At 34.3% G+C, this 18,658-nt stretch overlaps 1 protein-coding gene across 2 annotated transcripts in view; it reads right to left on the bottom strand.

Moving 5' to 3' along the window:
* Positions 1–18,658, bottom strand: part of USP53 (ubiquitin specific peptidase 53) — a 64,417-nt gene that overhangs the window by 16,205 nt on the left and 29,554 nt on the right. For both annotated transcript variants that reach the window (XM_027103610.1, XM_027103611.1), the window contains 11 exons: positions 18,306–18,440; positions 16,152–16,265; positions 15,989–16,071; positions 13,630–13,735; positions 12,889–13,035; positions 11,944–12,093; positions 7,470–7,632; positions 6,823–6,975; positions 5,311–5,457; positions 3,625–4,363; positions 2,471–2,547 (listed from right to left, as the gene is read on the bottom strand). In XM_027103610.1, the coding sequence (XP_026959411.1) occupies positions 2,471–2,547; positions 3,625–4,363; positions 5,311–5,457; positions 6,823–6,975; positions 7,470–7,632; positions 11,944–12,093; positions 12,889–13,035; positions 13,630–13,735; positions 15,989–16,071; positions 16,152–16,265; positions 18,306–18,440 (2,014 nt within the window). The remainder of the gene's footprint in view (positions 1–2,470; positions 2,548–3,624; positions 4,364–5,310; positions 5,458–6,822; positions 6,976–7,469; positions 7,633–11,943; positions 12,094–12,888; positions 13,036–13,629; positions 13,736–15,988; positions 16,072–16,151; positions 16,266–18,305; positions 18,441–18,658) is intronic.

The raw sequence follows: 18,658 nt of genomic DNA, 5'->3' as shown, positions 1-18,658 counted from the left end.
TTACCTATGGATAGAAAGTCATTCTTCAGGTCAATAATGTAAGTGTACCCCCATTTTATAATTAAGAAGTAGGAGAAATCCAAGAAAATCATACCAAGCCACAAAAAATTAAACTGTGCCTTACTGAAAAAAAGGAAAAAATCCACGCAGGGCCAGTTTTTAGCTTGGAAAAAAAATTCCTATACCCACTTTAACATGTTCTCAAAGACTAGGGGAGGGAAATACACATACAGATACCATAAGGCATGAACATTAATAAAGTTTCCCTAAGCAAACACTGGCTTAAAGAACTATGGTAGGCTTTGAAGTTTATTAAACAAGAAATAATTTTAATGTAATGCAATTTATGTAGTTAAATAAAACGTGGGGTACATAAAACCATAACAAGATACCACTTCACACCCATTAGGATGGCAATTCTCCAAAAAAAAACCCCAGAAAATAACAAGTATTGGTGAGGATATGAAGAACTTGGAACCTCTGCACTGCTGGTGGGAATGTAAAATAGTGCAGCTGCTGTGGAAAACAGAGTGGTGGTTCCTCAAAAAACTAAACAGAGAATTGCCACAGGATCCAGCAATTGTGCTTCTGGGTATATACTCAAAAGAACTGAAAGCAGGGATTTCAGATATTTGTACACTAATTTACACAGGGGCATTATATACAATAGCCAAAAGGTAGAATCAACCCAAATGTCCATCAACAGATGAATGGATAAACAAAATGTGTTACATCATATAATGCAATATTATTCAGCCTTAAAAGGAATGAAACTCTGATACATGGATGAACTCTGAAGACGTTGTGCTAAGTGAAATAAGCCAGTCACAAAAAGACAAACCCTGCATGACTCCACTTATATGAGGTACCCAGAGTAGTCAAATTCAAAGAGACAGAAAGTAGAATGGAGGTTGCAGGGGCCAGGGGAGGGGGGAATGGGGAGTTGTTTAATGGGTACAGTTTCAATTTGAGAAGATGAAAGAATTATGGAGATAGATGGTAGTGATGGTGGCAAAACAATGCACATGTACTTAATATCAGACAATGGTAACTTAAAAATGGTTAGAATGACAAATTCTGTGGTGTATATTTTACCACAATAAAAAAAATTAGTTTTAATTGGCTACATACATACTATTTCATATTAAGTGGGGAAACCCAGAACAAATCTATTATAGCAATGCACTCCTAACCATCGAAATTTCTATGACCTTGTGTTTTTATTAATATCAGGAAGCAAGCATCATTTTATAAAGAGCACTGAACTTGCAGTTATTGTTCAGTTTTTACTGACTTCTGGCCAGCCTTTTACTGTTTCCTGTAATACTTGGTTACCAGACTTTTATCAGATTTTTTAAACAGGCGAGACATTTTATATGGGAAAGGAAGGTTATTTCCTTAATATAAGTGTTTCCTTCTGATATTATACCATTTGATGAAAACAAAATAATTAAACATTTAATCATATTCAATATCTGCAACCTGAAAAATAATCTCCACAAAAGCCTTAAGGATGATAAAGACTAAAAACAAACTTTAAAATGTGTTCTTCATGGCTATTTTTTATCGTGAAAAACTATAGCCTTTCTAATCCTCTGAATTCTAAAATTTGAAGACAATGACTTTGATTCCAACCTCAGTAATCCCCTTGCTCATCATTTTCCTTGATCCCTGTTCCCCAAATCCTTCAGGTATAACCTCTCAGTAACAATGCCGAATTCTGTAGACAAACATCTGATTTTCTTTGCTTCTGGGCCTCTATGTGTTGCTAACAAATCACCTATAATAATGTCACACCATTACATATTTACTGTTTCCAAAGTGAACTTTTCTAGCAGGCTGTTTATCAATTTTTCTATCTGTCCTTAACGCCTGTGGTAGACATTAGGACCGTTCATACATATTGCAGTGCACAAGCAAATTACCCTTTTCCACCCTCTTTGAAATTAGGCCTGGCTGTTAAGACTTGCCTTGGCCAGTCAGATGTGAGTGGAAGCACATTTATCACTTCTGGGTTGAAAGTTTTAAGAGCTTACATGTGATTCACTATGTTGTGTCCCCTTCAATCTCCTCTCCCCCCAGTACTGCAATGATCAAAGAAGTACTGGTAGAGATGGAGTTCCATTAGCCTCAGGCCCTGAGTGATTACTAGGAAGAGACTTCATGCTGACATTCACAGGACACGTGCTGTGAGCAAGAAACAATCTTGTACTAAGACATGGAGATTTTCAAGTTGTTACCACTGCACAGTGCAGAACCTAGCCTAGCCTGACTGACACACTTCCCCTTTTTCCTATTCCCTGAAGTAGCTATTCCCATCTTTTAAGACTTCAAGCATAAACTCTCCCAGCTTCCATCCTCATTACTCATAAACTTATCAGTGACAGGACTGTCCTTAGCTTCTTTACTCGTAATACCATGATTTATTCTTTACTGCTACTATGATAATATATTTAAATAAAATTTTTACCTTCCAAGTAGTTTTTGCTCTGTTGGGAGGTACAGTTCATACGATCTATGTTTAGATTGCTTGTCTTAATCTGGTTGCTAGAGAAGAGAATAAAACACACACCAAACACATCAGCTATAATGGATTATTATTTAGTTTATCCCAAGAAAAAGAAAGAAAATAACATTTGCTAAACAATTATTATATACCATGTGCTGTTCTAGGGGATTAATGTACATTATTAATCTACATCTCACAACTTAAAATACTTAAAAGGAGTTATTATCCTCATTTTTCAATAGGAGATTAAGGCTGTGAAAGTCAAATTAATTTGCCCAATAATTAAAATCCAAGGCTATCTGATTACAAAGTTCTGATCTTTCTAATACCCTAGGCTACCCCTTTCAAAGAAGTATTATGAAATTACCCTGCAAAGTAAAAAAGCTTCCCAAGTCTTTATTACAGTGATTATTTCGGTAAAACATGAGCGGTCGCTTTTTCTGGCTTTTCAATAATGAATGTAATAAAACACCAGCTAACATCAAATTAAGATGCTTTAGATCGATTAAGAGCAGAAATAGTGGCTAAATTGACCTAAGTGGCGGACATGTTTTAGAGGTTACACAAAGAACTGCAAATAGACTGCTAACTGTAATATAAGAAATGATTTCAGAATTAATTAAGAATTAATTGAATACAAACTTAGTTATTTGGCTGTATTCTTTAATACTTGCTAAAGGAAAAATATCTCTTTCATGGAACTGGGTTGTGACAGAAGAAAATAACCCCAGTTCTGAGTTACAAATGTTAGAAATGGGATAATGAACATTAACTAGGTTGAAGAATTAAACACTTAGCTTAATGACTGAGATACACCAATTTAAATCTATGGTTTAAAACCTGTAGTATATATACATCAGTAGTTTTTAGTGGCAACAATGATAATGTATTTTACTTTCTAAACTTCCCCAAAATAAACAGTTGTTATTTTTGGAATCAAGAAATAACTATTAAAAATAGAAACTTGATATATCAAATAACCTGCAATATCCCAGGATACTCTGAGCTCAAGCTCTTTCCTTTTCATTTAACTGACCCCAACCTTTGAAAGTTACTTCAAATAACTAAAAAGAAAGAATGGTGGGGGGAAATTATTCACATAACTTGTGTATTACCTGAAGGGTGCAGTTTCTTTAACACCACTGATATCCATCACTGTACCATTTCCATCGATAACAGGTGACTCCAAATTAGCAGAGCCATTACTGATATGATCACTGCTTTCATATCCAGACTCTGTCCTTTGCATCTGCCAATTGTCACCATGAACTTTAGTTTCTTTGAGGGCTTTATTTTTTTCTGCTCCTTTTCCATTAAATTCAAGGGAACTCCTGCTTCCTGTTTCCTGCTTCATTTCATCTTCATATATAGTCATTAAACATTTTTGCTTTGGATTCTCTTTTGGACAACTGTTAAAACTCTGATCTTTGCTACATTTAGATTTGTTACCAATATTTGATTTATGTCTTGGACTATGCTGCCTTTTTTCACTTTCATTAAAAATACTATCGACATTTAATGTTTCTCTCATAGGTTTCCAACCTCGATTTCGGCTTTTAGTGCTGCCATTACAACTGCTTCCTTTATCCCTAGAATCTTGGCTACTGTCTGTATCATATCCAGTACCACTGTCACTCTTAAATTTGCCAGTTATTTTCTCTCCTGAAGCAAGAATCTGGGATTTACTTGAACTTAATGTTTGTGCAGAAGCTCGACTCTGATGGGCAATTCGGTCATGCTTACACGGTCCTTTTCCTTGACTATGATATAGATGTGGATTCCCATTTTGTCTAAAGCCATTTGGGGCAGGAGGTGATCCAGACTTGAAATGTGGAAGGTCTTCATTAACCAAATCTTTAAAAGTAAATAAAAATACAAATGAGCTACTCTTCAGAGCCACTTTTTAGTCACAAGCCAAATACCTTGTTTGAGAAGAAATGTTAAACAGTAATAAGTAAATCATAACATAAATGGTTATATAATTATTTTAAAAAATGATCTCTAAAGTAGATCATAAGATAATTACAGCAATTTTAAAAAACTATTCTATCTCATTCATAATTAATAAAAACCATAAAAATAAAAATATTTCCCACCTATTATATTGGTAAAGATTTAAAATTTATTAAACCAATTGCTGCTGGAAACAGACATCTAATCACTGTTGGTGGGAGTGCAGACTGTCAAGTATTTTAGGAGGACAACTGAGCCACACCTACCAAAGTTGAAAATAAATAAACATACCCTAAACCCAGCAATTTTTCTGAAAGAATTTTATGCTAATGGCTGTATGCAAAAAGTACCTGTGAAAGGATTTCACTGCAGCAAGAATCTTAAATCAAGTTCTAAAGTCTAGCAATATCGGTTAAATTATACTATGTTCATAAAGAAAAGAGCATAAAACCATAAAAAGACGTGCTCATAATGAACTGGAAACTATTAACAGTGGAACAGAGTGAAGGTCAAGGGTTGCAGGAAAAGAAGTTCTTTTCACTTAATTTTATAACCTTCCTTATTATTTGAATGTACCATACGGGTGAATTGAATTTATAGTTAAAAGTAAAGTTGAAACATAAAAAACACAAGTATTCCAGGCTAGAATTGAGTAAGAACTAGGAAAACTTTACATTTATAGGTTTAATAGGTATATTAAAGAAATCATACTAAGATACATAATATCTAAATAAATATATATAATATATAAAGAAATTATATTAAATTGTATTAAATTATAAAACTTAGCTTTAAAATAAGATTTTAGCTGCCCCTTTTCCAATGAATGCTGTAAGTTCTTAAGTTACCTCTATGTCTGCCCAAATCTTTTCTTTGTCCCCTTTCCAAATCTTTCCTTTGTGAGGAAAGTAAGTTTTTCTGTTCAATGGCTTTTAGAGCACATTCTCTGGAAATGTCTTTTATTTTTTCCCTTTGATCATTGTGACTTGACTTAACTGTAAAAGAAACCATTCTTTAATAATGATACAGATCATTTTTCAAATTGCTCAATAAAAGTACAAATTGAACTATATTAAAATTTAAGATGCTATATATTAACAAAATACAGATTAAACTATACAATGAAATCATTTTTATGCTTAACTAAAAACTCAGTGTGATTTATGCTGTCACTAGAGATGCAAGCTGTGTTTTAAAACTTCATGTATAGCTCTACAGCGAATGTAAAGGAAAACAAGAAATAATGAGAGCTAAAGGTAACTGAGAAATAATGAGAAATAATGAGAGCTAAAGGTAACTGAGTGGTTAGTATGTGTCAGGCGCTATTCTAAGTGTCTAAACTCATTTATCAATACTTCTCTGAGGTGGGTACAATTACTATCTTCATTTTGGATTCGGAAACAGAGGCATAGAGAAGTTAAGAACTCGCCCAAGTTCACATAGCTTGGACGTGTAGAAACAGGATTATTAACACAAATTGCCTGGCTCCAATGTTTGTGTTCTTAAACACATACAGTTTCTAGTAAAAGTAGGTATCTTTGAAAAATAGAAAATGGCTTAATATAAGAGTATCAATAATACATAAAATGGAAAAAGTTCCATTAAGAACTTTTAAAAGCATTTATCGTAAATGGTAATTGTTAATTCTGAATCTTATCACCCTTGATTAAATGGGTTACTTTTAGGGTTAGACATTATTTCATTAATATATTTAAAAGTTCCTTACAAAATCATCCTCAACATCCACCCACTTAGAGTTTTGCATATTTCTAAACCATAACTGTACATCATGCTGTGATTGTTTCATGTTGAACCCTAATCACAGATCTTGGATTGGGAAAATTAAAGTTGTGGAATGATAATAACAAGAGACAGTTGAATAAAAATGAGGTTAAAAATAAACTACAACTATAGTAACTTCAAACTATTGTTGCATTCACTAATACTACATTTAATTTTGGCATAAGAGCCAAATTATTAACTAAATGTTTTTCCTCTACAAGTTAACAATTAACTCCTTGAAGGAAAGGCCATATCATAGCTTTCTCTGGTGACAGTCCAGGTTGCCTCCACCCTATTACATACAGCCTTGAGTGAATGGAGAAACTCAAACACTAGTCACGTCAAACTGTTCAAATAAAACTATAGGTCTCGGAGAAATGCTTAAGTCAAAATACAAAATTTTGTTTCTACTTTTTATTTTCTCTTCATGGCCAAGGAAAGCTAGTTAAGGACTCTCCTCTTGGTCCTTACCAAGAATTACAGATTCAGTAAGTGAAGAAAGAGGGAAGCTTAACTATGAAGAGGGGGGAAGCTTAACTATTCAAGGACAATGTAAAAATGACAATTTAAATACATACCTGTTCCTCTACTGCCACTTGTTTGAATGTGGCTCCGATTAAATGATGAAATACTATCTGCTTGAAATTTTTGATTTTCTCTCTGTTTTGTCTGATCACCAAATCCATTTTCTTTTGAATTCTCCGACTTATGAATTGAGGACTTTTCACATCCTTAAAAAGACCAACAACACTGTATAATCCCCTTCCTCCTCTCCACCAGCAGAAGAGATATTTGAATCATCTTTTCAGACATTTTTAATGATATAGAGAAAATTACTTAAAAACTTAGAGGACTGACATCTTTTAAGACTTCTACATGCTTTGTAGGGCATTCAAAAATGGCCTCGCTGCTTTGGACTTTTCCAGTGTACTAACTCACTTTAAATCTCAATATTTACTGCTAGTAAGAGCTACCAGCCAAGTATCCCCTCCTGTGTTTGTGTGACCATAGTCGTGGGTGGCTGCTGAAGGTGCTTCTGAGGCCACAGAGGAGGAAAGGTTTCTTTATAAAGACTAATTCTAAGTATTAGAATTTTCCTGAACTCCACTTTACTGAAACTAAATTTTGAAATTATCCTCAACATTCATTTCATATTCAGTATATTAGTATTCCTAGTGTGATTGTGATAACAGAAAAACACTAAAAAGAACTTTTAAACAATTACCTATATTTTCTGCAACGGATTTATGAGGTGACCAGTTGATGACCTGCCTGAGTGCATCTTCAGTGGAAACTGCTGTGCCATCTGGGTTTGCGTAAAACAAAAGCAGTGGTTGGAAGTGGCATCGGATACACTTGGAGACCACATCTTTCCATCTAGTTCCAACCTTAAAAAATTACAAATGAATAGAAACAAAACAAAACCTTGTAATCAATGTGTTACATGAAAAGGCAGAGACTGAATTACTTTGTATATTAAAAAATTTTAAAGACACTCAGACACTAGCAGTTCAACTGTTCATCACACTATATGATTAATTTTATTTAGTAACTAGTCTAGATAAAAATCATATAAACATTATCATTAAAAAACTGATGGGCAAGATTGTACACTTTCTATATCAAGATCTAGATTATCAAAATTTTAAAGGCTTTGTTCATACATGTTGACTGACTTTTGACAAAGACTTCAAGCAATTTAATGGGGAAATATAAGAGTCTATTCAACAAATGGTGCTGGAACAACTGGATGGCCGTATGATGACTGGATGGCAGCCGCTGCTGCTTCTACTTTCAATGGATTCCAGAGACTGACCATCTACTATGTGACGTCAGGGCCAACATCGCAGCAGCAAATCCAGAACCACGACTTCCCACTCGGAGTAGAGGAGCAGGATGTTGGCACTCTGCCTGTGTCCTGTGCTTGGGAGAGTGGAATGAAACAGCACCCAGAAGCCTGTGCTTCAGCTCATATTAATGTGTAGATACCATTCTTGTAGCTGTTAACTGCGAGTTTAGCTTGATTTAAGGGTTTGGGGGGGACCATTTAACTTAATTTCTGCCAGTTTTGAGATGTCTATGTAAATAGGGTTGGCACAGATGCAACAATGTGTAAGACTAGGTGATGGGGTCACACTTATCCGTGTTCCTATGGAAACTATTTGAACATTTGTTTTACATGGATTTTTATTCACTTTTCAAACATGCTACTAAAGTGTGCCCCTCAACTGCTGAGCAAGCATTTGTAGCTTGTGCATTGGCAGAATGGGCCAGAAGCTTAGTGTTGTGACCTGTTTTAAAATAAATAAATAAAGTATCTTGAAATTAAAAAAAAAAAGATATTATGCCTAGCAAAGGAAGCCAAACACAGAGAATGTCTATTGTAAGAGACCATTCACATAAACTGTAGAATGAGATCAATGATTTCCTGGGACCCAGGGTTGGGGACAGTAAAGGGACATGACAGGATTTTCTGGAGTGATGAAAATGTTCTATACAATGATTGTGGAGGTTAAACAGGCATGTATACAGTTGTCAAAATCCAAACTATACACTTAGAATAGGTACATTTTAATGTTTGTAAATTATACCTCTATAAAGTTCATTTAAAAACAAAACAAAACCAATGAAACAAAGCATTCTAGAATATTCGCTTTTTATTAGAGAAGGGGTCTTTAAAAAAATTTGAGGAGTTTGTTCAAATTACACATTTTTACTTTTTTTTTTTCCGGTACGCGGGCCTCTCACCGCTGCGGCCCCTCCCGCTGCGGAGCACAGGCTCCGGACGCGCAGGCCCAGCGGCCATGGCCCACGGGCCCAGCCGCTCCGCGGCACATGGGATCCTCCCGGACCGGGGCATGAACCCGCGTCCCCTGCATCGGCAGGCGGACTCCCAACCACTGCGCCACCAGGGAAGCCCCAAATTACACATTTTTAGCTGTTTACCCCCTTTACCTGGGATTCTGAGATACTTGAAGAACGAGAGTAGTTTGAAAACAAAAGAAACCTGAAACTCAGAGAGTGACTACCCAGTTCTTCCTTCAAATTTTGACAATTTAAACTATGAGGATGCAAAATAGGAGTGCCAAAATGTTGCTGCATACTGACTCAAGATGGAACTTCTTAATAAACTGCCATATCAAAGTACTAAGTAATTCAAGCAAAGTGTGGACTTTAGAATATGAATTTCCAAATTTTTTCACTGGCTTTATTGAATATAACTTAATAAAATAAAACCATCCAATTACACTGTACAAGTCAGTGAGTTCTGCTAAATGTCTACAATCATGTAATCCTCACTTCCAAAACTTTCCCTGTACCCCTTTGCAATGCCTGGCAACCAATGGTCTACTCTGTCACTTTGTTTTTTCCTTTTCTAGAATTTCACATAAGCGGAATCATATTATTTAGCTGTTTGTGTCTCACTTCTTTCATTTAGCGCAATGCTTTTGAGATTTTTCTACATTGTTGCATGTATCACTAGTTCATTCCTTTTTATTGCTGATTATTATATTCCATTGTATGGTTGTACAACTTCTTTATATTCACCTGATGATAGACATTTGAGTTGTTTCCAGTTTTGGTTACTATGAGTAAAACTGCTATGAATATTGAAGTACAAATTATGTATGGATACATGCTTTCACAGGAGTGGAATTGCTAGGTTGTATGATAAACATGTTTAAATTTACAAGAAACTGATAAACTGTTTTCTAAAGTGATTGTTCAGTTCTGCGTTTCCATCAGCCTCACAAGAGTCCTTGTCAGCTCTTGGTATGGTCAGTCTTTTTAATTTTAGGCATTCTAATAGGTGAGTAATGCAATCTCATTGTGAATCAAATTTGTACTTCCTTTGTGCCTAATGATGTACTGAATATCATTTCAAGGGCCATTCATGTATCTTCTTTGGTGAACTGTCCAAATCTTTTGCCCACTTTTTAATTGATTTGTCTTTTTATTATTGAGTTTAAGAGTTCTTGGGCTTCCCTGGTGGTGCAGTGGTTGGGAATCCACCTGCCAACGCAGAGGACACGGGTTCGAGCCCAGGTCTGGGAAGATCCCACATGCCGTGGAGCAACTAAGCCCATGCGCCACAAATACTGAGCCTGCGCTTTAGAGCCTGTGAGCCACAACTACTGAGCCCACGTGCCACAACTAATGAATCCCGTGTGCCTAGAGCCCGTGCTCTGCAACAAGACAAGCCACCGCAATGAGAAACCTGCACACCGCAACGAGGAGTGGCCCGTACTCGCCGCAACTAGAGAAAGCCCGCACACAGTAACGAAGACCCAACACAGCCAAAAATAACTAAATTAAATACATAAATTTAAAAAAAGAGTTCTTTATATATTCTGAATATAGCCTTTATTAGATATATGCTTGACAAATATTTTATCCCAGTCTATGGTTTGTCTTTTTATTCTCCTAACTGTACCTTACTGAAGAGCAAAAGTTTTGACAAAGTCCAATTTATCAGCTAGTTTTATGGTCCATGTTTACTGACTGTTATCTAATAAATCTCTCTATAGCCAAACAGCAGTTTTAACCTTCTTATTTGATATGTCTACTTCTGCATTTTTGGTCTTTTTTTTTCCTAAGGCAATTTAATATCAGATCTGGCCTGGAACTGACCTCCGAGATCAGTTATTAGTATGAACCCTCGTTTTTGAGGTGCTGATGAAGTTTCTGAGAGAAAAGAAGGTGTGCTCCATTTCCCTTCTTTGCCTGCTCACCCCATTTCATGTCATTTGAAGAAATGAAATGGCAGAGAAGGTCTGTTGTTACTGATATTCCTTCAGGGCATGGGTCATGTCTTCCTACTTCTTTGTATATTCGGTAATTTTTTAGTGAATGCTACTTTGAAATGGCATATTGAAATTTCACTGAATTTTACATTTTTGGCTATTGAACTATTTTGTTTTCCTTTTAAATTGCTGACATGTAGTTATGTGTTATGTCATATGGTATCATCTTGGTCCTTTGAAGGCATCATTTTAAGCCTTTTATGTCAGGTCCAGAGCAATCTTCAGTCCAGGAATAATTTAGCCCCACCATTAAGGTGATATTTTTCTGAGGATTCAACTTGATGTCCTGTGTATCCACTCTTGCTAGTACGGATGCAAACTATTCTAGCCCCATGAGTTTAGGGAATTGTTTTCCAGTGGTCCCTTCTGCCACCTTGTGCTCATTTACCCTACACATGGTGGATCACTATTCAGCCAAAGATTAAAGGGGATCCCTCTGCCAATCTCCAGGACTTTCCCTCTGTGCAGCTTTCTTTCTGGTAATCTGTCCAGCAAATTTTAGCCATCTTGGCCTCCTTGAACTCTAATTTCAGTTTCCTCAACTCAGTGAGACTACTAGGCTTTGTTTGGGTTCTCCCTTGCTGCACTGCAATCCAGAAACTACCTCTAGGCAGGAGGCAGGGATCATTGTAGGGTTCATCTTGTTGGTTTCCCTTTTTTCTGTTCAACTGCCTGTCGTCCAGTGTCTAAAGTAGTTGCTTCATCTATTTGGTTTTCTAAATTTTAATACTGGAGGGCTTTAAATGATGCTATTATAATTAAATTCACTTATTTCTATTTTATATAAATACTTACATATAATAATTATTTTATATAATTATTTCATTATTATATCATTTATTCCTAAAAAGTAAAAATCACAATAAATATTCCAGTTAGTAAAGCGTCACTTACCTCTTTCACATTTGCATCATCAAAAAATACCCATTTGGAACTCTTGGTATGAAAAGCAAACGCACAATAATGTCGGCTAGTGTAGCAAATCATGCCAACAAGGTGAAGTTCACTATTTTTGGCATTTTCATCAGTAACCCTATAAAAAAGCTGTTTAAAAATAATGTATATTTAATACTGTATCTTTTTTAAAATGAGGAACAATTATTTGATGAGTCATGCATTTGATTCTCTATGAAAAACATTTCTCATGCATACTGCCCCAAACTGATATTAAATTAGTACTAAAGACACCACATTGCCCTGTTAACAGAATTACTACTTTCAATTAGTCCACAAGAAACATTAAGTCCAATAAAATGTATTTATTACAACTTAGTTTAGTAGCACAGTATCTCTAACACAGAATTGACACTTTACATACATAAACTCAAAATGTGAGGTAAATTACACATTTCCTGATAATTCATGATTGAATCACATATTTTAACATACATTAAACATACTACCTCAAGATAACTATTTAAAAGTTTAATTGTAATATAAACCAATTCAAAATATATTAAGATGGTAAAAAGCATATTAAGAGATAAGAGCTGTAGATGAATTTTAAATCTTAAATTTTTCTAGCTTAATATTTATATTTATAATCATTATCAAACACACACATACACACATGCATACAGTATCATATCATCATCACTCTATAGTGATACAGGGATAGAGCACATGATGGTTTAGTTTGTAACTGAAAGACATTCCTAGTCTAAGCAAGAAAGGCATTCCAGTTAGCCTGATTTGATTAACTTTATCAGAGTTACATCTGCAAATTATTTCCTTTAGAAAGAAAATTTAGTTCTGAAAAACAAAGTGCCTTATAATATATGAAGATGTTTTAGAGGAATTTAAAAATAAAAAGGAAGAGAATGAAAAGAGTTGATATACCCCGGGAAGATAAAGATGTGTCGCGAGATTCCGAACAACATCCTCGGTCAAGTCAGAATGCTCAGAGTCCCAGACTAAACCAATTGTAACAATCTCTGGGCAATTCATTAAAACACGCCGAATTTTTATTTTTTGGCCACAGTTACTCTAAAGAAAAACACAAAAGACAACTTTTGAAATTATCAAAACAGATATACCACAGGTAATGCCTTATACAGTTTGTATTATGCAACAACATTCTCAACATGTATCAGAAATTTATTTCTTCAGCATATTAAAATAGACTTCTAGAAAAGTATTTGTCTTAATTATTGATTAAACATAAAGTTTATTTTAAATCAAAGTACTTTTCTTTGGTATTTTCGTAAATCTGTTAAAACAGGAATTCAACCTAAAAAAATAGCAGATATAAAGCCCTTGAAGCCATTAATAATGTTACATGAGGGAAGAATAATACCATCTGTAATGTTTATTTAAAGAAAAACAAAAAAGAAATTCTCTTTAGTCAAATGATAGACTTCAGAACTTAATGAACATATGCTACCTTAAATCCTTCACAGTGTTACAAGTTTTTAAAGAAATGAGAGCTCATATGGTATAGAGTTACGTAAGAAAACACTGAAAAAATAAATTCTTCAAATTAATTCCAGATATAATTAATATTTGCATGGTAATTTCTGAATGTCTATTTTCAAATTTACAAATACAGAAGCACACTAGTGTTCTCCAAATTATACTTACAGGACATTTCCTATAGTCATCAGTTGTATTTGCTGCTTGCAGCAATTCTGCAAACATTTCAGGCTTAGAGCGTTCATGCCTTTCCATCATTCTTTCAACTTCATTGCTACAAAAGAAAGAAGCAGTCCCAAATCTGGCCTACGAACTTAAAAAATATCCAGTAAATTTGCATCAAAAATACTAAGTTATCAATATAGGTATGATCATTTTTTCTGTCTTAAAAAACAATTTTGTTTGAAAAATTAACCATGAAGTAAATTTCCATGAAATGAAAAATTATGATATTTGGCAGGTTATGATGAAAAAAGGTCAAGAACAGAATAAAATAACATGAAATCATACCATTGTTTGGAATTAGATGAATGAGGTAAGATGTTCCATCTGAAGGTAATTCTAAGTTAACAGTTTCTTTTACGTTATTACTTAACAAACAGGGACTTGAGTTTAACTTTTGCCTAACAAGAACAAGAAACTTTAGGAAAGGCTCCCTCTCTGGCCTAAAGTTCCCATAAACAAAGTTATTTTCAGCTAAGAGAAGGGCCCTTTGCTGATTAATGCAGAAGTCACAACCAAAGCTACTTAAATGAGGCTTGTGCCTTTTGTTCCTATTATGACTACTAACCATTTCATTAGAGTCTAGGCAGGGTATCAGTGCCATTTTGTATCCAACTTCTCCTAGAGTCAAATTTTTACATATCAAGGTATTAAGTATCTTTAAACAACTATTTAAACATTTCCAAAAAGATACATAATGTAAGCTCAATACGCCTACTAGTTTCCATTCGTGGTGCTCTGGTTTTACTTAATAGTAATTTTAACTATCCTAGAGCTGGATATATTTTACAGTTCAGTGGTAAGTAATATACAATATTCAATAACAACTAAAAGTACCAATTCTTCTAAAGCACTTCACAAGTACACTAGAAAGCACTAAATCTGACAGGCTCATTCAAAATGCACATAATGGTTTTTTACAAAATTGACAGCATCAGAGTAGTGGTTAACCAGATACATTTTGAATTTGAAATGAACCCAGACCTGGATTTCAATCTTAATTCATCCATTTACCAGGTTAATCATATTAAACCTATTTCTTGATCAACAAAAGTTTTTAAGATTAAAAGCAACAATTAATGTAAAGCCTGGAACATAGTAAGCATTGAACAACTGGTATTCAATACTTATCACCAATAAAAAGAGAGAGATTATAATTAGAATTCAAATTCTGGGCTTTAGCAATTCATGGCATGGACCAGAGAGAGACTGATGGAACTCTAATTCTTATTACCTGATACTGTCTCAGAGCACTGTCATTTTACACAAGAGTTTCAAAGTAGACTTAAAGTTTTACAGCTTTTAGTTTGTGGTCTATCCTGATTCAAACACCACCCTACTCTTCAAACAAAGTGAATGAAACTGACTACAAATGACTGAAGTTTAAAGAATGTTCCCCTAAATCGATGTTTCCCAACTCTGTATATATCCAAATTACCAACTTGCTATATTCAATGATCTTTAAGAAATAATGTGCTATATCCAAAATAAATCAAGGAAGTTTAATAATACAATGAAATGGATGAGCACCTAATATTCACTTTGTGCAATGATAAAAATATTGGTAGCATTTAGTAACTAACTGCTGTACTGATGCATTCTGATTAATAATTATTGACCCATGTTTTGTCTTTTGTACTAAAGTATCTGCAAACATTTATGATCTCATTCAGTGTTTATCATACATCAAATATTTACACTCTCAAATACCTGTTGCCGTGTTCAAACAACTCTTATTATGTAAAGTCTAGAGATCATTTTTGGATCCCTAAGCTGATGTTTCATGGCTAGGGAGGGAGGGGACAGACAAGCATGGCAAATTTTTATTTCAGGTGAATGTTATGGCCTTAAATGCAATAAACCTAACAGAGGATTATTTTCACTTTTTTCTTTCTTGTCTGCTTACCCTAGCTTCCATCACTATGCAGGGACATGGTGGAGCCGACAGGAGACATGGCCACTACAAAGGTAACACCTTAGCAAAAATGAAGAAATCATGTACAATTCCATTTACCCTTGAACTTGTCATTTTAAGCTCTCCTTCACGGTTTCAAAAACTTGCTATAAATATAAATAAATATACATTTTGACTAATATTCTGTACATTTCACTGAGTGACATCTATATTTGGTTAAGTCAGAAACAACTGAGATAGACATCACTTAGTACCCCTGATGGTAGCACATTTGTTAATCTCAGAGAGTAGATAGATATTCATATATGCTACAGTTTCATAAAATAAAGGCTCAAAGTGATCACATATATGACTAACATCTTTGGTAAATATGCTTTAGTAGGTTCTTACCATAGGGCCGTTGTAGAAATGTACCGCACAAATTCTGTAAAGGGTAGAGGATCTGATGATGCTCCACAGCTACGACACACACACTGCAGGTAAAAATATATGTCTAATTTATCAATCATAAAACATAAATATAGTCTCTAATAAAACAGTTAAGCCATCTCACCTGTTCATACAGAGTCATAGCAAACTTCTGGTGAGTGATACAAGATTTAGAGGTACACATGTCTGCATCTCTGCTTGGCACTATGTGAAAATGAATCCTCTCCAATATATTTTCCTAATTAAAAAATTAAAAGACAAATGAGTTGCAAATCTTGCATAGGACACTTCAAAATACAACTCTTTTTAACATTACAAATTGAAAAATCTAAGTATTTTCCAAAGTGTCAAACTCAGAAGTGCCATATACATTGTCAGCTTTTCAGCTTCCCTCTTTAACCGAGCCTTCAAATGTTGCTCAATTTTTCACCTTTTGCAGCATTCGATTTTAAAAAAAATTTAGCAAAACATTATAATGTAACATGATTTTAATAAAGATTTAAAAAATCAATTCATGGTGGCTGACATCTAGAATTTAATATTAGAAAACAAGATTTCCTATGTTCCCAGCATTCTCACATTGAGAAAAAGCAATTAATTAAAAAAAATCCTACTTGGATCACTTGGATAGTCTATATAACTTAAATCAAAACATCAATGATAAAGGCTTATAATACCTGCACTAACAACCCGAATGCAAGTAATCTGCTCTTCAACAAACTTCTTATGAAAGTGTGGATTTGTAATATAGATCAATAAGGGGTATTAATTTCTTTAACAAATTATCCTTTTTACCAAAACTTAACCAATGGATTATTTTAATTAGTTAACTTCCCCCTCCTCTGCCCCAGGACATTTATAACTATTCAATTATTTAAGCCTGGATTTCTAGATATCCCATGAATAATCATATCATGGATTAGTATACTTCACTTAAGTGAAAGTAAGACTATAAAGTTCAGTATTGTACAAAATATATCCATTTATATTTTAAGCAGTGGAGCAATTATAAACATGAGAAGTATGAAAAGCGTATTTCATGACTGTGTGTGTTGTTTTTGTCATATTTTAGTCAACATGGCAAGTGTGCTAAGCATTTGAGATGTTCATTTAAAAAAAAACACAAATGCCAAATGAATTCTATAAAGAGTAATAAATTCTTCAAAAATGTGGAGAATGGATTGGGATGCTTTGATGATGCATTATCTAGTAGATGTGACTTATGTTGAACTTTAACCAAAATAGATTAGGAAAGTTTTGAATATTTCAGGAACTTGAGCAAAGGCTATAAAAACAGGAATTTAAAAGACATGTTTGAGGAATGGACTGAAACTATCTCACCAGAAGGGAAAATTCAGGAAGGAAGCAAAGAGATAAACTGGAGTTTGAATTTAAAGAGCCTTAAATGTCAGAAGAGAGTCAGATGTGAATCACAGAAATATATGAAGTGCAAGCATTTATCTGAAAAAAATTATATTAATATGGTGGCTGCTAAAAAAGACTCTTAGGATATAGGTTAAAAGGACACTAGCAAGGAGGCTTAAATAATGCTGAGAGTAGAGGCCCGAGCTAAACAGAAATGGTGACAGGGAAATAACATGGCGACGCAAACCTTAAAAGGGTTTCTGATGAAAGAATTTACAGAATTTGCTGAAGAGATATAAAATTAAGAGAAGAAATAGCTATCTTAAATATAGGTGACATCTATTTTATTGAAACGATTAAACATCAACATGCATATTTAAGAAGGTATATAAGGTACATCCCTGATCAAAGGAATGCTCTACTTATCAATATGGTGGTAACACAGTCTCAGAACATCAACCTCAGTGAGTGATTCTCAACCTGGAGTAACGTGTATATCAGAATTGTTGCCCCTGACAGCTGCCCATCAAGATCCTCTGCTCTTCAAAGAGAATCATTGCATGTAATGAGAAATGTTACTGGGAGAGTGTGTTGCATATGTAAATCCCATGGAACAGAACGACTTAAGTGCTATGATTTATACATAATAAGCCTTTTTGCTCCAGTAACTAAATTTTAAAGTATTTTAGTAGCCTAACTGAAAAATTAGAGCAGCACAAATAATCAAAAGCAAAAGTACACAAAACACATGTGGACTTAAACTGAGCTTTGAAGGGTAGGTAAGACAGGGATCTACTGAGCAGTTCTGATACTTTTCCACTGCTATAAATTTATGTTTCATTTGTCTCAAAAGGTGCATAATTTAAGGAATGCAAACTGCCATTCTAACTTAAGGATTATCAGAAATACTTACAAAGCACTCTGCAGCATCATCCATAAGGCCAAGCTGAAATCGCTGCTCATCTTTGAAACTTTCTGCAAGAGCATGCCTTATGTTATCCGAAGGAAGTGCTTTTTCTCGACTGTGTTGAAACTGTGCAAATATCGTCTGGGAATCAACAAATACATCAACCAGTAAGTTTAACACCAACAACTAAAAAACACTTGAGCAATTTCATTTCAACAGCAAAACTCGAAACTCTATACTCAAACTAACAGTCTTTTGCTTTAAAATTCCATTAAAAAATTAATTATTTCTATGAGTAATATGTAGAAATGGTTGCCCAAGTCTCTAAATCAAATGTTAGTGCATAAGAATTAAACATG

This window comes from Aethalodelphis obliquidens, unplaced genomic scaffold, assembly GCF_003676395.1.
Source record: "Aethalodelphis obliquidens isolate GAN/ISIS:26980383/991018 unplaced genomic scaffold, ASM367639v1 scaffold6, whole genome shotgun sequence".
Classification (NCBI taxonomy): domain Eukaryota; kingdom Metazoa; phylum Chordata; class Mammalia; order Artiodactyla; family Delphinidae; genus Aethalodelphis; species Aethalodelphis obliquidens.
Note: the sequence above shows the minus strand (reverse complement) of the source record. Positions and strands in the feature narration are given on the sequence as shown.